At 51.6% G+C, this 21,241-nt stretch overlaps 1 protein-coding gene across 1 annotated transcript in view; it reads left to right on the forward strand.

Moving 5' to 3' along the window:
- LOC134035373 (partitioning defective 3 homolog) overlaps positions 1-21,241 on the forward strand; it is a 90,962-nt gene that overhangs the window by 25,683 nt on the left and 44,038 nt on the right. Inside the window, exon 5 of the mRNA XM_062480368.1 lies at positions 2,517-2,814. Coding sequence (XP_062336352.1) covers positions 2,517-2,814 — 298 coding nt within the window. The remainder of the gene's footprint in view (positions 1-2,516; positions 2,815-21,241) is intronic.

The raw sequence follows: 21,241 nt of genomic DNA on the forward strand, positions 1-21,241 counted from the left end.
CAGCTACAAACGCTGTTCTTGAAATTCTCCTTCATATACCTTTTCTTTTTCTATTTCTCTCCGGTGCTAATACTATCTTTATGTTACCGTCTGTTACCTTCATTACAACAAAACACATCATTGGAAGAACACACAGGAGCACCGTGGACAGGAGGAAGGAGTGAGATGGAGAGGACGAAAGGAGAGAGAGTGGGTAAAGAGAGAGCAGAGAGGAGAGGTTAGGGAGAGAGGAGAGATCAGAGATGTTAGGGAGAGGAGAGAGCAGAGAGGAGAGGTTAGGGAGAGAGGAGAGGTTAGGGAGAGGAGAGAGGAGAGGTAAGAGAAGGAGAGAGAGCAGCATGATCGGGGCTCCAGTGATAATGTTCTCCTTGTGGGCTGGACTTTCCCTCGTGTACAACATACTGCACCATTACTCCTGGAAGGATTACGGTGTGTGCGTGCGTGTGTGCGTGTGAGGGCTGGATTTGAATGTGTGTATGTGCTTCATTATGAGAGTATTTCTGTGTGTGATTTTCCCATGTGTGTGAGTGTGGCCAGTGTCGCTGGTTAGCCACAGCCATTAGCTCATCTAAATGCCAATATTGCTTCTTTATGAATTTGATTAGACCATCAAATGCCTGCGGAGGTTTTTTGGTCCCGGCGGCTTTCCCTGAACCTGCCCGCCCCTGACAGCTCTGTGGCTTTTACTGGCAAACATCTGACATCAGATTTGGCAAAGGCCAAAAGCAGAGTGTGCTGGGAATCAGTGTAGTGTTTACTTTGTCTCAGCGTGCGAGTCCTCACAAGGAAGACATCTTTCTATTTACTGTTGGTGCATATGCCAACACACTGTCTTGAGAGTTTATAGATGAGCGAATGTGGAACATCATACGAACACAATCGCATCAAAAACTCATTTTGCCTCTAATTGCCAGGGTAAGTAGGATTTCTCATGACAAAAAATAAACAAAGCCGGTCTTCAGATGTGTTATGAATTGGGTTATTTTGGCATTGAGAAATGGTGATTGTTTGAAATGGGATTACTATTATTAAAATCTACGGACTCGCGAGGGCTGTCTAGGTACTGCAGTTTGGATTCCCAGTTTGGTTACCCACGGCAACGCTGTCAATCATCTCTGAAGGACAGCAGGCTGGAGGTCAGAGGTCAGATACGGCCTGAGGTAACGAGGAAACAAGGGAGTCCCACAGATTGGTTGTTGTGTGAGTGTGTGGCCGTGAGCGTGCGTGTGTGTGGTTGTGAGTGTGTGGCTGTGAGCGTGTGTGTGTGTGTGTCCGACCAGAGGGCTTGCACATCTGGAACCAGTAACCAGTCTGGTTGGCTGTGGCTGCCAGGGTCACCAGAGAGATGTCATCCTTCTGTCCCCCCCCCCACACACACACACACACATCCAGATGCCTGTCTGTGTCTTGTTATCCACGCTACACAGAATAAGCATTCAAAGAATTCCGTCCGGCAGGATAGACCTGAAAGGAGCCTGTTGTGTGGAAGTGGTCCGAAAGGCTGGGAGAGGCTGGGGGGGGGGGGGGTCTCGTTATCAGGACCCCCCGGGGGAGAGATCGACAGGACCCCCCCTGTCTGCTGTGGACGCCGGCCCCCCTGCTGCAAGAACCCCCTGCTGGGCCTCTGCTCCCGGCCCGGCTCACCCCAGACTCTGGAAGAACCTTCCCAGATGCTACGGGCGGTCAGCGAGACCCCTCGGTGCCCTGGTAGACCTGCTCGAGCAGAGAAGGAGAATTTCGGCTGGCGCCTCGGTTCGGCTCCGGGGGGGGGGAGGGGGTGTTTGCGTCCATTGAACCTGTCTGTCGGCGCTCAGCAACAAAGTTTCCTAACCCCCCTCCTCCCCTGCCCCTCCCTCCTCCTCCCTCCCCCTCCCTCCTCCTCCCTCCCCCCCCCCTTCCCTGCCCCTCCCTCCCTCCCCTGCCCCTCCCTCCCTCCCCCCTCGCCCTGGCCCCTCCCTCCCCCCTCCCCTGCCCCCCTCCATCCCCCTCCCCTGCCCCTCCCTCCTCCTCCCTCCCCCCCCACCTCCCCTGCCCCTCCCTCCTCCTCCCTCCCCCTCCCCCCCCTCCCTCCCCCTCCCTCCCTCCTCCCTCCCCCCCCCCTCCCCTGCCCCTCCCCCCTCCCCTGCCCCTCCATCCCCCCTCCCTGCCCCTCCCTCCTCCTCCCTCCCCCTCCCTCCTCCTCCATCCCCCTCCCTCCCTAGTCGATACCACAAGTGGCCTATTTCAAAGGAGGAGGCTTCTTCCTCTGCAACTCAATGATCCCATTGATGTCTGTTAGCCAGCCCAAATAACAGGATGAAATATTGAGTTACTGTAGAGCTTCTCTGACCTTTAACTCCTCCGCAGCACAAACATTCCCCTTGCTCTGACTCTAGTATATATATATATATCTGTGTGTGTGTGTTTGTGTGTGTGTGTGTGTATATATATATGTGTGTGTTTAACTCTCTGTATAGCCAAGTCTGGTTCCTGTCATGGTCCCCAGTTCCCAGCCTGTTCCCTCTCTCCGTCTCCAGGATCCAGGCCAAGAGCTTGGAGCTCCGGGAGAAGCAGGGCCAGGGAGCGGGACTACGCAGAGATCCAGGACGTGGAGCACACCTTCAGCTCTGAGGAGGAGCCCCTGTACGCTGGCATAGCATCCCTCAACTCCTCCATGGACAGTAGCCAGCTGGAGAGCCTCCACAATCACCACTACCACCTCCCCCTGGACCCCCAGGACCCCCAGCTTTCCCAGGGGGGGGACCAGACCCTGGAGGCTCTCTACGCCCGGGTCAACAAGCCTCCCCGCAACGGACGACCTCCCTCTGCCGACAGGTAGGGGTTGCCACCCGTCGTCTGAGCACTCGCGGAGCACCGTCGGCTGATAAGCGTGGCGTTCACTGTGGCCTCGATTATAATGGAGGACGTGCACCTGCCATGATAGTGTGTGTGTGCGTGTGTGTGTACGTGTTTGTTACACACACATACCACAACTGAAATAAATAGCAGGTCTGGATGTTCCCTCGTCCTATATGCCGCCTGCAGCCTCCTGTCTGGTTCACGTTCTGCAGCCTCCTGTCTGGTTCACGTTCTGCAGCCTCCTGTCTGGTTCACGTTCTGCAGCCTCCTGTCTGGTTCATGTTCTGCAGCCTCCTGTTTGGTTCACGTTCTGCAGCCTCCTGTCTGGTTCATGTTCTGCAGCCTCCTGTTTGGTTCACGTTCTGCAGCCTCCTGTCTGGTTCACGTTCTGCAGCCTCCTGTCTGGTTCACGTTCTGCAGCCTCCTGTTTGGTTCACGTTCTGCAGCCTCCTGTATGGTTCACGTTCTGCAGCTGAGACACAACAAAAAGTCATCAATAATTCTCAGGGTGTGAAAATGTAATATCAGACGGCATCGTCTTTATCATCCGAGGATCAGGAGTAATCCTGCCGTGCCCCCACACACACCGCACATCACTCGCACTCACACACACACACACACATACACACCGCACATCACTCACACACACATACACACACCGCACATCACTCATACACACACACACACACACCGCACATCACTCATACACACACACGCCGCGCATCACACACACTGCGCATCACACACACACGTCACTCTCACACACACAAACAGGCGCTGGAACCCACAGAGCCATACATCTTGGTCCACTGAGGCAAATATCATTTTGCAAATTCAGTGTAACTGATGGAGTGACCAACACAGTGATGTGTCTTAGTCAGGTAGCGCTGGTACCTGCCACCAGGCCTGTTCGTATTCCAGGCATCTCTGAGAACAGTGTGTGTCTGGATTAGAGAGGGTTGTTCTGGCTGCGCTTTTGATCCTGTGTTATTCACCTGTGATGCTTTGACTAGCAGATTACAGTCTGCGTAAAGGCTTCAGAATACGCACGGTGTCAGGAAGGTGATTGTTTCGTAAACAGTGTTGTCTCTGTATGGGCCCTGTGAACGGGGCAGTATTATACCAGCATCAAGAAAACAGGAAGTGACACGACTCCAGGAAGAAACCTACTTCATGTTCCTGTGGAGTGTACCATTCTCACAATGTTTTAACCAAGTTTGCGATGCTTTTCCCCTCTCACCCCTTCATATTATTATTGTATGGATTTCCGATGCCGGGGCCCGGCTGCCATGGTGATACGTCAGGAGATCAGCGTCTCTCCACAGCTCATAAGTTGTGTTATTAACAAGCTGGGTGAGACCCTGTGTGTTGAATGACAGCTGTCACTTGGGGCTTATGGCCTTTCAGTGCTATCAGCAGGAGAGAGGGGGGGGAGGGAGGGAGGGAGGGAGGGAGGGAGGGAGGGAGGGAGGGGGAGAAGAGAGAGGGGGGCAGGGAGGGGGGAGGGAGGGGGAGAAGAGAGAGGGGGGCAGAGAGGGGGGCAGGGAGGGAGAGGGGGGAGGGGGGTTGGGCAGGGAGTGGGGGGAGGGAGTGGGCCATGTTTGTGTTTATGCACACAGTGTGTACGAAATTGTGTGTGTACAATGTGAGGGACACTGTATGTGTACAGTGTGTGTGTTTGTATACACTGTGCGTATAATGTGTGTGTATACAGTGTGTGCTAGTGTGTGTGTGTAATGTGTGTGTGTGTGTACAGTGTCTGCTAGTGCCACATGTGCTGGGGTCTTGCTGGTGCTGCCCTCACTAAAACACCCAGCTCATGTGACAAGGTCGTCTCTTAAAATGACGATTTAGTAGTCACATACTTTATGGCAACAAATATATAGTATGTATAACTAACTGTAACTCTGAGCATCTTAATAATTGGTTATCAATAGCCATCTTCACAGGAAGAACAGAGTTGTGATCGAAAATTACTTTAAATGGAAAACATGACAAGAATGGCTGCTGGCAGCTTTTCTCGACATCCTATCAACTAGGCCCTTCTGAACAACGCCACTGATCTCCTCTCAGTGAGTTGAGATCTATGAATGGGCAGGAAACCAGGAAGGTAGTTGGGATTCTAAGGAGAAACAGCGTAGCTTGTGTCAGGTCTTGTAGCGTGAGGAGAAGCTCCGCTCTGAAGCCCGTGTCTCTAGTAACGCTGCTGGTGTGTTTGGTCCAGCCTGGCTATAAAATCCCCCTGCCCTGTCATGAAACCTTCCACAGCTACGTCAAGTCACCTTTCCCTTATTCCTAAACAAGTGCAGTAGCTTCTGAAGAGCAGACATGTCTCATGTCCATGTCTTCCATGTCTTAGTCTCAGTGAGGTTTTGGTTTCTGTGAGTCACCTTATCTGCTTTCTACTAGTAGTTTTTAAGGTTTCCCAACCCGGAAAGGCTTATTTATTTTAGAATAATAAGCTTAATGTTGCATCTTAATTTGGAATAATAAGAGTGGGCTTAGCTTCCCATAGAGTGGAGTCTGACGGAGACACTGCTGAAAGTGAAGTGTGCTGCAGAGGGATTATGTGCTTATGTGTGGGGTGACTTGATATGCACTGCATGTGAGACACGTACTTTATTTGTTTTCAATTTTTTTCACCTCTCGCTGTTCTGCATATCTTGTGTTTGCCGGCACCCTGTGAAATGTTTGTAATGTCTGTCTGGACGCCTTTGATTAATAATGTGCGTTCATTTTTATTTAGCTCAAAGGCTGTTTCGCAATAGCAAAGGCAGCTTGAAACCCATTCAGATGTGTTTTGTTGAAATAAGTAATTTGCATTTCCAAATGAAACTTAATGGAACTTTCGTTGGCTGAAATACAAAGAGCAAAGGAGACACACATTTTCAAACTGGACAGGTTATTTGTTAAAAGTGAGCTTGAAGTAATTTACAAGTTGGAATGACTTTCTCAGAAGAGCTTTTCTTCGCCGGTTCAGAGTGAAGCGTTCTAGTGTTTCAGACTGCCACTGTGGCTGGAGAGAAAGACAAATATTTTGGTCTGAGAGGAGATAACCAAGAGAACGGGCTTCCTGTTTGAAGGTCAGAGAACAGGAAGTGTCTGAGTTTCGTTCAGGGAGTGGAAGGTGTGCTGTCAGTCATGCGTCAGTATAAAAGAGCACTTTAACCTCAGGACGGTGTGAGTTACAGTACTTGGAGGTGGCCTCTCATGGCTGCACACCCAGATCAAACAGATCTGTATTGTCTTTCATGTAAACAGGGTAGGTTAGGTTTCATAAAGATGGAGTAAAAAACTTCCAGTTAGCTGTAAAATAATTTGTTGAAATTGCAGTGTGCCTGTTTTCTGTCTCCCTGAGGCAGCATTTTAAGAAGTTCAACAGCTTTAGTGTTTATTGGGGTCTGTGTCATGACTGTTGTGTGACTTTTAGATGGTGATCCATAAGTGAGATTGTGACTCCAGCAGTTCTAATGAGGCGAAGAGAGAGCACTGTCTGAATCATCTACCCACCTCTGAACAAGAAGCCCTGTTTAGATCCAGTCAACCAATCACAGCCATTTAGGGGCCAAGTGTACCTGTGTGTGTGTGTGGGGGGGGGGATGATATTTTCTGTGTGTGTATGCAGTTACGTTATTATCATGGAAGTGCCTAGCAGTCTACCATGACAAGCATTATCTTAAAAGCAGCTTGTATTTCTCCAGCATTGTTCATAGGGGGACTAGCAGCTGAATAACTGCTGTATCACCACAGTGGCCAAGTCAGATAGACCGGCTCTCTGGACATCCTGGAGGAAGGTCAGGTAGATTGTAAAGCCAGAATGAGTCAGTGGTGAGCTTATAAACCCTGCAAGACATGAGGAACACGAGTGCAAGGATCCTGCCTGTTCCACAGTCTCCAGTTTAACTGTCACTCTGCGAGACCAGGGTACAAGAGCTCCTTTCTACGAGCCTTCCAGGGTCTTTTTTAACGACTCCCCCCACAAAATGAGGCCGGTGTGTTATTGAGCTTGCCGATGTGAACGCCTCTGTTTTGACAATGCTGTCAGCCTCTGTAAATGTGAATGTCACCCCTGGAAATAAAGATTTTCATTTGTTTTGAGTATTGTTACATTCTGAAGTAAAGCTACAAGGGGTATCGCCTTTCCTCTTTAACAATCTAGATTGTAACTCTGCGGTTTCAACTTTTTGTTTTGTTTTGCTTTGATTACAGAAAATAAACCATTCTACTCACCTGAGAACACGTTCCCCTTGCACCCAGCCCTTACCCTCAGAGTTAGTGTGTAGTGGGTAAAACGAAACATGACCTCTTTTTTAGACAGGCAGCTGAGAAGGCAGCCGTCAGTCCCTGGCAGACCCCTGGGGCTGCGTGTGAGTGGCGTGGCGCAGGCCGCTGCCTGCTCCACTGCAGCCTGACAGGTGGCAGGCCCACTGGGACCGCCAGCCGCCGCAACACACAAAGACTCACCTCTGACTTGCTCATTTGATTGACTGCTGCTCCCATTACGCTGCCAGCCTCTGTAGCCCTCAAAGACTGGGAGGATGGGATGGAAGGACTGAGGAGAGGGAGAGAGAGAGAGACAAAGGGATGGATTGAGAGAGAGAGGGAAAGAGACAGAGACAGAGGAGAGAGAGAGGGAGAGGAGAGGGAGAGAGAGAGAGGGAAAGAGACAGAGGAGAGGGAGAGGAGAGGGAGAGAGAGGGAGAAAATGACAGAGACAAAGGGATGGATTGAGGGAGATAAGTGGGACAAGAGAGAGAGAGAGACATAATGAGTTAGAGAGAGCGACATGTATGTAGAGCGATGAGAAGAGAGGAAAGTGAAGGGAGAGGCAGCTGGAAAGTTCTTAACAGCCTTGCAGCACAAAAGCGCAGCGAACATTTGCGGCTAGGTGTTTTTCTCTCCTTCCCCCCCCTCTTCATCCCTGTCCAAACCTCCACTTTGCATGGTGCTGAAATTGGATTATAAGGCTGCTAATGCATTTCCTGCGGCTGATAAAAGGTCAGCCTTTTCATCTTGAGGAAACTTTGAGGGGTTTATTTTTTTTCTCTTTTTTCCTCTCTCCCGGGGGTGTGGGGGGGTTGAGATGAGGGGGCTGCTTGGGGGTGAGCGGTAATCCTCGTTGAGAGATGCACTTCACACCTTCGGGGGGCGGGGGGGGGGTGGGGGGGGCGGGCTTTCACAGCTGCCCAGCAGTGTTAATGCCAGGCACCCTGCCAGGGAACTCTCTGCAGGACGCCAATAGAGGCCTGCGACTATCTTCATCATCATCAACATCAACTTTCTCTTCGTCAACCACTGTGTCCAGTGTCTTATCCATCTGCGAGTGTTCATCATGCTTGTTGACTGAGCTGTGGCCTCGCCCCCCTTCGCTCCCCGTGCATCCATCCATCCACTCCTCTACGTGACCCGCACGCACATCCGCACGTCATCCATCTCCACTTACGTCTCTCTCTGTCATCCATCCATCGGGAAGCCTGTGTCTCCCAGTGCTACAGCTCCAGGTGTTGTAGACCCCCCCGCAGGCACCTGTACACTCTGACCCCTGCTCCACAGCCAGTGACCTCATATATGCACATCTGGCTCCCATACAGTCACACAGAGCTGTAACAGGCTGAGCTATGTGGCTGGCTTGTTCTTTCTGAAATATTGAACAACAAATACGTTGCAATTGCAAGATCATTAAACCAATCATCTCGCTGTACATGAGCTCATTGTGGTGCAATTATTAGATGTTGTGTTTTGGTTCCCAGTGATTAGCTCGGAAACAATCAATCAGGGTACGGGTTTGTGGCTGGAGTTTTCATTTTCATGCAATCAAAACCGCGTTCACATTTCAATAGCATCTGTATCTTGATTAGATCAGCTCTCTCAATAATTCATCAGCAAAACAAATTGATGTCTTGAGATCCTTGCATGTGCTTAAAGAACATGTGTGTTTAATAACCTTCACAGTGGACCCTAAGGTATTAATAACACATATGTCTATGATAGACTTTCAGATAGATCCATATTTAATGGAACATTTGTGTTCCCTTTTAATTAAAGTAAATTAAAGTCTACGCAGCTCTGACAAATGAACTCTTTACTCGCATAATTCATCGCTATCTGTGTTTTCCCAAGACGTTTCTGGTATGACTTCCTGTTCCTGCCCTGTCGTCCTGGTCACCAGGCCAAACAGCTCCTCGTCAGGCTCTTATTGTCCAAGTTTCTTTCCCACCGTCTCTGAATTTCATTCCTCCTCGTTCCTCTGTGTTCTGTTTGTGTCTCCACATCTGGTACTTGTTTGCTACCGCTGCCGTCAGTGTCCCTGTGTGGCTGGTGTCACCGGAGGTCTCGCTTCTCACAGCACCGGAATGAAAGGAGCCGGGGAAGGGAGAGGGGCGCGGGGAGAGGGGCGCGGGGAGAGGGGCGCGGGGAGAGGAGACGGGGAGAGGGGAGAGGGGCGCGGGGAGAGGGGAGAGGGGCTGAACCTGTCAGTGTGTCTGTGGAGGGGAAACATGCACCGCACAGCCACAACAAAGAGAGAGAGAGGCGTTCAGCTTTACTGGTAAATGTGTTGTTGGGGGGTGAGGTACCACAGACTCAAACTCACAGCATTGCTTATGCATGATGTAAAGAACAAAATACAGGACAAATACACACTTGTATACACACGCACTGCCACACACACACACACACACGTGCCCTTTCATCCTTCCCTGCTCAGGTCTCTCGTGACAGTGCAGGGCTCTAATGCACCCAATGTGCATCAGCCTTATTGCCTGCCTCATACACAGATAGCAACTTGTATCTTCCAGGCAGAGCAAGTGAATTATATACCTTGTCTGTTTTCACCCCTGCTCTCTCTGTCTCTCTCTGTCTCTCTCTCTCTCTCTGTGTCTCTCTCTCTCTGTCTCTCTCTCTCTCTGTGTGTCTGTCTCTCTCTCTCTCTGTGTCTCTCTCTCTGTCTCTCTCTCTGTGTCTCTCTCTGTCTGTCTCTCTGTCTCTCTCTGTCTCTCTCTCCTTCTCGCTCACTCTCTCTCCCTCACTTTTTTTCTCCCTCTCTCCCCTCTCTCTCCCCTCTCTTCCCTTCCTTCTCCATCTCTCCCTCCCCTCTCTATCCCCTCTCTCTTCCCTTCCTTCTCCGTCTCTCCCTCCCCTCCCCTCTCTCTCCCCTTCCTTCTCCATCTCTCCCTCCCCTCTCTCTCCCCTTCCTTCTCCATCTCTCCCTCCCCTCTCTGTCCCCTCTCTCTCCCCTTCCTTCTCCATCTCTCCCTCCCCTCTCTCTCCCCTCTCTCTTCCCAGCCTCTGAGTAGGATGTGGCCTGTGTGATGGAGCATGCGGAAGGCAATTTACCCTGTGTTTGTACTGTTAGGTTCATTTAAGAAAGCAAACAGCTTCCAGAGCGCAGCTGACGCTGGGAGCTCTTCCCCTCAGACGCATTTCACCTTAAATGGATCAAGCTGATTAACATGCCACTGCGTCACACACTGTGTGCTTTTACGCCCTTCAGATGAAGGTTTGCTTGATAACATTTTCAGCAGGACATTAAAGGAATGCCTCATTTAGGGCATGTGTGCCCCTACATATGAAAGGGGAAGGAGGGGATGGGTGAGGGGTTTTGAGGCAGGCAGGCGTACGGCCGCCTCAGACCAGATCTATCAGGACCCCGGGGCTTCTCATTTCCCGCCAATCAGATGCACTGGGAAGAGCTAATCCCTCCAACTCGTCTGAGGGCTTCTGGGAAATAGCAGACCCTCCCTTCACTCTGCCTGTGGTTTGATGAGGTTAAGCTGAGCTGGAATGTTTTCAGTATTCATGACTTATTTTTCCGTCTCTCGATTTAGCTCAAGGAGGTTTATATTTGTATTTATTTTTTTGACTTCATATTTCTCTGCGAATAAATTGTGTGACGTTTAGTTCTTAATAAAAAGGTCAAAGTGAATCATTGACAGCATTCAGTAAGACCACGAGTCATTTTGAATCAACATTTGGAGAAACCGAGAAACGATTCGGATTGAATCTGAGAAACTCTTTTGATTGAATACTTTGACTCGGATCAGGTCGGGGGGTCACATTGAGCCTTGTCTAGTTTCCAACGGCGACACATCTCTGTAAAATCATAGGCAGTTCTCACATGATGGATAACCCAATTACCTAACCTAATCATGGGCCCCTTTACATAAATAGCATCTGAGCTTCTATTCCCCCCTCCCCACCTCTCTTACATGCAGGTCAGAGTCTATAGGATGCCAGGAATAGAGCTGGAGAGAGGGGGGGGGGATGGAGGTAGAGAGGGAAGGAGGGAGGGTGCTTTACATACCACGTCAGCAAGCAGGTGACTGCTGTTTTGGAGAGGCACACATGCATGCGGTCACGCGTGTACAGTAGTGTGGCCGGTCCGCTATCTTAGCGAAGATTCACAGGCAGTTGAGATAACAGCATTGCGCCTTTAGCTCACTGGAGTTGTGCCTGGTCTCTTGCATGGTGCATCCTGGTTCGGATCCCCCATCGTTACACACACTCCCCAAATCCTCCCTCTCTCACTAGTTTCCCTCAATCCCGTATCAAGACACGCGCGTCTGTGTAAGGTGTGTGAGGAGGTGCTACCTAGATGAGGTAACCCAGCTGTGCTGCCAGGGGAAGACCAAGCACGACCCAGAGCCAGGCTCCCCTCTCTCCCGTGTCCTCTGAGACTGCCAGGGGCAGACGAGCAGGGGCAGACGAGCAGGGGCAGACGAGCAGGGGCAGACCGAGCAGGGGCAGACCGAGCAGGGGCAGACCGAGCAGGGGCAGACGAGCAGGGGCAGACCTAGCAGGGGCAGACGAGCAGGGGCAGACCTAGCAGGGGCAGACCTAGCAGGGGCAGACGAGCAGGGGCAGACCTAGCAGGGGCAGACCGAGCAGGGGCAGACCGAGCAGGGGCAGACGAGCAGGGGCAGACGAGCAGGGGCAGACCTAGCAGGGGCAGACCGAGCAGGGGCAGACCGAGCAGGGGCAGATCGAGCAGGGGCAGACATAGCAGGGGCAGACGAGCAGGGGCAGACGAGCAGGGGCAGACGAGCAGGGGCAGACGAGCAGGGGCAGACCTAGCAGGGGCAGACCTAGCAGGGACAGACCGAGCAGGGGCAGACCGAGCAGGGGCAGACCGAGCAGGGGCAGACGAGCAGGGGCAGACCGAGCAGGGGCAGACCGAGCAGGGGCAGACGAGCAGGGGCAGACGAGCAGGGGCAGACCGAGCAGGGGCAGACCGAGCAGGGGCAGACCGAGCAGGGGCAGACCGAGCAGGGGCAGACGAGCAGGGGCAGACGAGCAGGGGCAGACGAGCAGGGGCAGACCGAGCAGGGGCAGACCGAGCAGGGGCAGACCGAGCAGGGGCAGACGAGCAGGGGCAGACCGAGCAGGGGCAGACCGAGCAGGGGCAGACCGAGCAGGGGCAGACCGAGCAGGGGCAGACCGAGCAGGGGCAGACCGAGCAGGGGAAGACCGAGCAGGGGCAGACCTAGAGCCAGGCTCCCCTCTCTCTGAGGCTGAGCATGAGCGTCTGGCCGTAGGTAGAGGCAGGATGGCAGCCAGCCGCAGGTCGTCAGTCTGTGTCTGGAGCTGTGTCTGCAGCACTGTGGCTGGCTAATCCGGATGAGGGCTCCATTCTAATCTAAAGCCAGCCACTGTGTACGGGGACATAATTAAATTTACCTAGCCCACATCTAAGCCAGCCAGCAAAAACAGTCTGCCAACTATTCTGTGCAGTCAGCTGAAAGAATGGCATTAGTTCTGTATTTATAGTAGCGGTATCCATATTGCTGTTGTCAGCCTCGCTTTTGTTGTACCGATCCCCGTGCCTTGAACAAACTCTGAGCTGCAAATCGTATCTTGGGAAGAAACATTGTAATTACGTCCATCTGAACGGGTAAAAACCTTCAAATCTACCCGACAACCGAGTGAGTAACGCCCTCTGTTTGAAGCCGTGTTCCAGCGTCTGGGATCATTTCATCGTCTGGGATCATTTCATCAGGAGGGTCAGGAAGCTGTGTTCTCCCCTGACGGACGTGAAGAGTTCACGGGGTTTGCATTGCGCACCTGTGTGTGTTTGTGGAGTTTGGATGTTTGTGACTGTGTGTGTTGATTTGTGTCTTAATGATTGTGGGTTGCGTAAAGAGAGCATAGGAAGTGGTGTTTGTGTTTCAGGTGGGGAGCAAGGAGACAGTGCTTCTTCTGCTCCCAGACCCAGAGCTAGAGAAACCTCCACTAGGCCCAATAAACCACAGGCCACGGCGGCCATCTTTAATACCTTGGGGTCCGCCTGTAAAAATCACGTTAGCGCTTAGCGGCAGAGCAATTACTGCTGCACCTAATCGGCCGGTCATAACTTCCCTATGATGTCCTGAGCAGAGTTTCCTACAGAAGGTTCTGGTGCCAGAAGTCTGGAGGGAGTTTTTATTTTATTTATTTTTTCTTCCGAAAAATCTAGATCTCATCTTTCCCCAGATTTGCAATCGTGAAGTATGTCTTTTTCTCAGTAGGGCATTAGTGTGTGACTCAGTGTCTGCATAGGGATTGGACGGACGGTGAAGTGAATAACATAATAACAGGCATGTTAACCTAGTCAGCCTTATTGAATCAGTTGCTGCGATTGGACCAAACCCCATGCTGATGTGTGGCTGTCCTCACTGTTTTCACTCCCCCCTCCACAATTTCAAGAAATAATATTGTTCATGCCACCAAATACAGATTAAACTAAAGTAACAAGCCTGGCTTTAAAATGTAAGAAGTAGAAAGTACAGATATTTGTGTAAGGAGTGAAAGTAAAGATAGTGAAGCAAAGTACTGATAAAAATCTTCCTCAGGGGTCAGATGGCTGAGCGGTTAGGGAATTGGGCTATTAATTGGAAGGTTGCCAGTTCGATTCTGGCTGTGCAGAATGACGTTGTGTCCTTGGGCAAGACACTTCACCCTACTTGCCTCGGGGGGAATGTCCCTGTACTGTAAGTCGCTCTGGATAGGAGCTTCTGCTAAATGACTAAATGTAATTGTACCTAAGTATACTAACAAAGTATTTATACTTTGTTACTTCCCATCTCTGATTCAGACAGACACGCACACAGACACGCACACAGACACGCACACAGACACGCACACAGACACACACACAGACAGACACACACACAGACACACACCCTGGCCTGGGGCCCTGTGATGAAAACAGATCGACTGTAGTGTTTAAACATGTGCAGAACAGTGTATGAAAATATGACCCCTTTTCACTTTCCTAGAGTGGAAAGACTTGAGTCCAGTAGACTTAGCTGTGAAATGAGAATGTGGGTGGCTACAGTCATAATATCTCTCTCTGTACAGAAGATGCCAATCTCTCTATGTCTCTCCATTGGTAATACTGGCCTGGATTTAGTTGTAACACCACTATGTAGGCTTTCCAATAGGATGACATGAAATGTAAGCACTTGGTAACATGAAGAATATTCCAGATCATGGGTAGAACACAACAAGGAGAGTTGGATCAGGGTTGTTAAGCCAAGCTAAAAATAAAGTTAAAGTACTGAAAGTACTATACGTACAAACATACTTACATACATTCAAGTTGTCAATGTGTATGTGACTATACAAAATCTGTACATACAAATAGACTTCCAATGGTGTAGAGAAAGATAAATGAAAATGTATTTAAGCTCTCATTAGTAAGTGTCGCACCCTCTCTCCACCTCAGGTCTCACCCTACTCTGTTCACGTGAAGTGTCTGGCCTTTTTTTCCCCCGTTGAGGGGTCAGGTTGGTTTAGGTGCAGTGCTGTGGGCGTACGTGAAGCCCTCTGTGGGCGTACGTGAAGCCCTCTGTGGGCGTACGTGAAGCCCTCTGTGGGCGTACGTGAAGCCCTCTGTGGGCGTACGTGAAGCCCTCTGTGGGCGTACGTGAAGCCCTCTGTGCTGTGGGCGTACGTGAAGCCCTCTGTGCTGTGGGCGTACGTGAAGCCCTCTGTGCTGTGGGCGTACGTGAAGCCCTCTGTGCTGTGGGCGTACGTGAAGCCCTCTGTGCTGTGGGCGTACGTGAAGCCCTCTGTGCTGTGGGCGTACGTGAAGCCCTCTGTGCTGTGGGCGTACGTGAAGCCCTCTGTGCTGTGGGCGTACGTGAAGCCCTCTGTGCTGTGGGCGTACGTGAAGCCCTCTGTGCCCCCCTATTCCATTTCTTGTCCTGTTCATATCTTCCTCCCCTCCCCTCGCTCTCTCGCTCCCTCCCTCCCTCCCTCCCTGTCAGACCCTGAACAGGCCTCTGATTCATGGAACTGAAGAGGGCAGGAACGTAGAGTGAGCGAGCGAAGGAGGGAGGTGGAGAGAGAGAATAGAGGGGAGGATGAGGTACCCTTGAGCAGAGTTTGGTGATATTGCGTGCTGTCTTTTCTCTCTCTCTCCATCTTTAATAGCCTTCTGTCTATTTCAGGAAGCGTGTGTGTGTGAGGGTGCGTGGGGGGGGTCAGTGAATAAGCACTTCTACTCTCTGCAGGACGTCCCTGCTCACCATTGCTGCTGGAAACGGATGGAGAGTAAAACGTCTGTGCCACCCCCCCACACACACACACACTCCTATCCTAATCATCTTCTCTTTTGACATCCCCCTCTCTCCTCTCACTCTCACTCTCTCCTCTCACTCTCTCTCTCACTCTCTCCTCTCTCTCCTTTCTCTCTCTCTCTCCTCTCTCTCCTTTCTCTCTCTCTCTCTCTCTCTCTCTCACTCTCTCCTTTCTTTCTCTCTCTCTCTCTCTCTCTCTCTCACTCTCTCCTCTCTCTCTCTCTCTCTCTCTCTCTCTCTCTCCTCACTCTCCTCTCCAGTGCAGAAAGCTTTGAATGAGAAGCTCCAAAGCTGATTAGTCAAACTTGTGATTTCCAATTTCAAACCTCAGACACAAATCCTCCCACCCCCCCTTACACACACACACTCACACACACACAGACACACACACTTAATATTCATTCTGAAATGTTCGGACCCAGTACTCATCTGCACAGCCCTGGTCTGAGAAGAGAGAGTGAGGGTGGGGGGAAGAGAGAGAGGGTGGGGGGGTGAGTTTTCTCCTGCTGTTCTTTGTTTTTACTGTGGTCAGGTTATGACGGATTCAGCATGGTTGCTGTGAACCTGGCTTCTGGACAAACCAACACACTGCAAGGTTTGTGTGTCTGTGTGTTTTGAAATGTTTGTGCCACTCATTCTCGTAATTCTTTGAACACTGTAATCATCCTCAAAAGGTTGAAAACTGAAGAGTATGAGAGAGAGAAGAGATTAATGGAAGGGAGAGAGAGAGAGAGAGAGAGAGAGAGAGAGAGAGAGTGTGAGAGAGTGTGAGAGAGTGTGAGAGAGTGTGAGAGAGTGTGAGAGTGTGAGAGTGTGTGAGAGAGAGAGAGAGAGAGAGAGAGAGAGAGAGGGGCTATTGTAGGAAGACAAACCCCAGGCCTGATGGACAGAATCCTTCTGTGGTTCTCTGGGTTGGTGGCAGTAAGACTGATGGGCCTCTCTGTTCCTCAGTACCACCCCACCGAGTTCCACACACACACACGTGCACACACACACACCTACAGACATCTGTCTCATCTTTCATCTCTGCCCAGGCTAGGGGCGCTCTGATCCTGAACACTCCATAACTTTCTCTCTTTCTTTTCTCTCTCTCTCTCTCTCTCTCTCTCTCTCTCTCCCTCTTTTTCTCTTACACGGTCAAACACACAGTGCACTCTGGGGTCTCTTTAAACTCCCCACCCCATACATTAATCTAACGCTAAAATAACCAAACAGGGATTCCACATCACATCCAGGGACCCCTCCCCCTCCCTCCGTATTTCTTCTCCCTCCGTTACTCTGTCTCCCTCCTTCCTCTCTCCCTCCCTCTTTCATCCTACCACCCATCTCCCCTTCCTCTCCCCCTTCTAGAACTCTGTTCCTCCCTCCTTCACTCTCCCTCCCTCCCTCAATCCACCAATCCACCATAACTCTGCAGATATCAATCTGTTCATTCCTGCACTCCGCTATGCTGTGTGTGTGTGTGTGTGTGTGTGTGTATTCCCCAGGGAAAGCTAAAGACAAATGGCCCCAGTTAGACATGTAGGAGCCGTAAGTCAGCCCCTGGTGCCTGGATGGTTGGGACATGGTATTAGCTTTGTAAAGCAGGCCTGTCAGTTTGTCATTATGGGATGTTTTATCTGCTACATTTCCTCCTTCAAATGGTTTCTAACTGCCATTTGTAAAACCTTTTGACTGTAGTTCTAAAAAATTCACTTAGCATATTTTCCAACCTTGTTTGTTTCCTGTTTATGTTTTTAGAAATTATTTTCAAAATAATTGAGGTGGGAAGGTTGATGAATTAATTCAGAATTAGGACCTTTTCTTTGTAGATACACATTTTCTGTCCACCTAGGGAAATTAGTTAATGCACAATATTTAAGATTCATATTTGTATTATTATTATTTAAAGGAATTTGGGGGTCATTTTATTTTCCATGCTAAATCATGTAAGTGGCATGCAAATCTCTCTCACAGACACACACGCACACACACACACGCGCGCACACACACACACACACACACACACAAGTAGTTTTGAATGACCATGTCTGGCAATCACTTTGGGAGCAGGGCAGAACATTCAGACGTTTGAACCGTAATTCTAATTCTGTCCTGCTATAAATTACTGACAATTACCATTCCAGAGCCGGTTCAACACTTAGGCCTGCCCACCCCCCACCACCCCCCCCCCCACCACCCCCTACTGCTGTCACCAGGGGGGGTAACTAGTCACCCCGAGGACCTGTCAATCACGCCTCAGGATACCAGGTCAATTTGCCATGCTGCCAAAAGAGTCATCTCTCCCTGCTTCCCAGTACCAAGGGTCCTCATTAGAGGGCAAAGGCTAAACCAAGGAAGTGTAAACACACGCACACACACACCCCTCCAGCTCACCGTGTACGATCCAACAGTCCTCGAGCCACCACACCATGCTCCCCTTCAGGCTAGCTCTCTGCGTATCACATCGTTCACACAAGCAGCTCCTTCTCTCTCCACCTCTCCACCCCCTCACCTCCACTCTCCACCCCCTCACCTCCACCTGTCCACCCCCCTCACCTCCACCTCTCCACCCCCTCACCTCCACCTCTCCACCCCCCTCACCTCCACCTCTCCACCCCCCTCACCTCCACCTCTCCACCCCCTCACCTCCACCTCTCCACCCCCTCACCTCCACCTCTCCACCCCCCTCACCTCCACCTCTCCACCCCCTCACCTCCACCTCTCCACCCCCCTCACCTCCACCTCTCCACCCCCTCACCTCCACCTCTCCACCCCCTCACCTCCACCTCTCACCCCCTCACCTCCACCTCTCCACCCCCTCACCTCCACCATCTCACCCCCCTCACCTCCACCTCTCCACCCCCTCACCTCCACCTCTCCACCCCTCACCTCCACCTCTCCACCCCCTCACCTCCACTCTCCACCCACCTCTCCACCCCCTCACCTCCACCTCTCCACCCCCTCACCTCCACCTCTCCACCCCCCTCACCTCCACCTCTCCACCCCCTCCCCTCCACCCTCTCTACTAAGATTTTGTGTATTTCAACACAACAAAGCAGCGTGTCTGTAAATCAAGAATTTATGATAAGAGGATATACTGTGTGTCGGGGAGGAGGTTTCTGGAGAATTGTGAGGACAGGAACCCTCTTGCCCCAGACTCTGACTTATAGCCAGGACTCAAGGGAGGGCGGGGGAGGAAAGAGAGGTTGACATGGAGAGGAGGGAGGGACGGAGGACGGAGGGAGGGAGGGAGGGACGGAGGGAGGGAGGGACGTAGGGAGGGAGGGAGGGAGGGAGGGACGGAGGGAGGGACGGAGGGAGGGACGGAGGAGGGACGGAGGGAGGGAGGGACGGAGGGAGGGAGGGAGGGAGGGACGGAGGGAGGGAGGGAGGGAGGGAGGGACGGAGGGAGGGAGGGGGTAGGGAGGGAGGGAGGGAGGGGGTAGGGAGGGAGGGAGGGGGTGGTAGGAGGGAGGGAGGGAGGAGGAGGGAGAGGGAGGGAGGGAGGGAGGGAGGGAGGGAGAGGGAGGGACGGACGGACGGAGGGAGGGAGGGAGGGAGGGAGGAGGGAGGAGGTAAGGGAGGAGGTAGGGAGGGAGGGACGGAGGGAGGGAGGGAGGGAGGGAGGGAGGGAGGGACGGAGGGAGGGAGGGAGGGAGGGAAGAGGGAGGGAGGGAGGAGGGAGGAGGGAGGGAGGAGGTAGGGAGGAGGGAGGGAGGAAGGTAGGAGGGGAGGGAGGGAGGGATGGGGTAGGGAAGCCACAGATACACTGTGTAGATGAATCGTTCCAGACCAATAACACGCTTATTTAGGAGTGATGGAGGATCTCTCCTGCTCCAGGCAGTAAACACCAACAGCACCACCACAGCAGCACCACAGCAGCAGGCCAGGTTCACTCGAAGGGCCCTTGATTGGCTCTCTGTTTGGATTTCTGGTGCAGGGCATTCTGGGAGGAAGGTCAAGGTTGGAATGAAGGATTTTTTTTGTTGTTGTTGAAGATCTTCAACTTGCTCAGAAGTTTTGGGGCCTCAGTAAATGTTAGAAATCTCAGGCGTTAATCAATAAAATAGAGCTGGGTATCGGATTCAGCCCCAGTCTAGTCTCTGTCTAGGTAGCATGACTGCAACTGTGACAGTGGATTCATCTCAGGCAGATTATTAATTCACTAATCAATTAGCCCTCTGAGTGTTCCCGCCTGATGAACCACAGGTAATGAACATCTAGGTGTTGTCATGGACACAGTCTGACTGGCTGACTCACTGCTGGCTGATGACAGTTAAGATGGGTCCCACACATTAGGTAACACAATTAAGATAATTACAGATTTGTGTTTGCCTCCTAACCTAGATACCTCTCTCTCTCCAGGATGGCGTTCCAAGCTGTATGAAAGAGGTTGCTAGTGTGTAGATGGGGGAGAGTGAATGGACGGTATATGTTCTTGTCTCGTCAGAAGTCCTGGATGGAGGGAGAATATAGGGTGGACAAGGACACACTTGTTTGGTTGACCTTGGATCACATGACCTTGGATCACATGACCCCGGGGATAACCACATTACACGTTACAATCTGTCCAGCCTTATCAGAGAAGCACATCAATGAATAACAAGCTACGTTCATATATCTTTCATGACCTCGCTCAGGCTGAGTTGCCACGGCTACAATCTGAACAGTAAACACGACCTTATTCACCTGAGAACAGGTGTGTGTGTGTTGATAGGGTATGTTCTCTCAGTCCACATTGATGGCAGTGCTTTCGTAATAAGAGCTGTGTTTGGTGAAATAGGGAAGTCCCTGACCCTTGACCTCAGTGTCAAGTATCTTAACCTCCCTCTCTTCTTCCCTTCTCTCCTCCTCTCTTCTCCTCCTCTCTTCTCCTCCTCTCTCCTCTCTTCTCCTCTCTCCTCTCCTCTCTTCTCCTCTCCTCTCTTCTCCTCCTCTCTTCTCCTCTCTCCTCTCTTCTCTCTCCTCTCTTCTCCTCTCCTCCTCTCTTCTCCTCTCTCCTCTCCTCTTCTCCTCTCTTCTCCTCTCTTCTCCTCCTCTCTTCTCCTCTCTCCTCTCTTCTCCTCTCCTCCTCTCTTCTCCTCTCTCCTCTCCTCTCTTCTCCTCTCCTCCTCTCTTCTCCTCTCTCCTCTCTCCTCTCCTCTCTTCTCCTCTCTCCTCTCTTCTCCTCTCCTCCTCTCTTCTCCTCTCTCCTCTCTTCTCTCTCCTCTCTTCTCCTCCTCTCCTCTCTTCTCCTCTCTCCTCTCCTCTCTTCTCCTCTCCTCCTCTCTCCTCCTCTCTCCTCCTCTCTCCTCCTCTCTCCTCTCCTCTCTTCTCCTCTCTCCTCTCTTCTCCTCTCCTCCTCTCTTCTCCTCTCTCCTCTCTTCTCTCTCCTCTCTTCTCCTCCTCTCCTCTCTTCTCCTCTCTCCTCTCCTCTCTTCTCCTCTCCTCCTCTCTCCTCTCTCCTCCTCTCTCCTCTCCTCTCTTCTCCTCTCCTCCTCTCTCCTCCTCTCCCCTCCTCTCTTCTCCTCTCCTCCTCCATGCATCTCTCCTCCCCTCTCTGGGAGGCTCCGTATCTAACAGGTCTGCTGGTAGAGGCGGCCTCACCAGTTAAGCCTCTTTCTACCTGAACATATGGTGTTGAACCACCCCACAAGCAGAGAAGAGAGACAAACAACAGAGGGAGAAAAGACCTGCAATCTTCTAGTGATGAGGGGTGCAGAGGGGGATCCCTAATCTCCCCTCCCTCCCTCCCGCCTCCTCCCCCCAGGTGCTAAGAGAGGATAACCTGAGACAATGGTCCAGGCCAGTTCCATATGGCCCTACATGGGAGGGTGACCTGGAGGGAGGGATCGAGAGAGGGATGGAGAGTGTCTTTGTTTACG

Source organism: Osmerus eperlanus, chromosome 15, assembly GCF_963692335.1.
Source record: "Osmerus eperlanus chromosome 15, fOsmEpe2.1, whole genome shotgun sequence".
Classification (NCBI taxonomy): Eukaryota; Metazoa; Chordata; class Actinopteri; order Osmeriformes; family Osmeridae; genus Osmerus; species Osmerus eperlanus.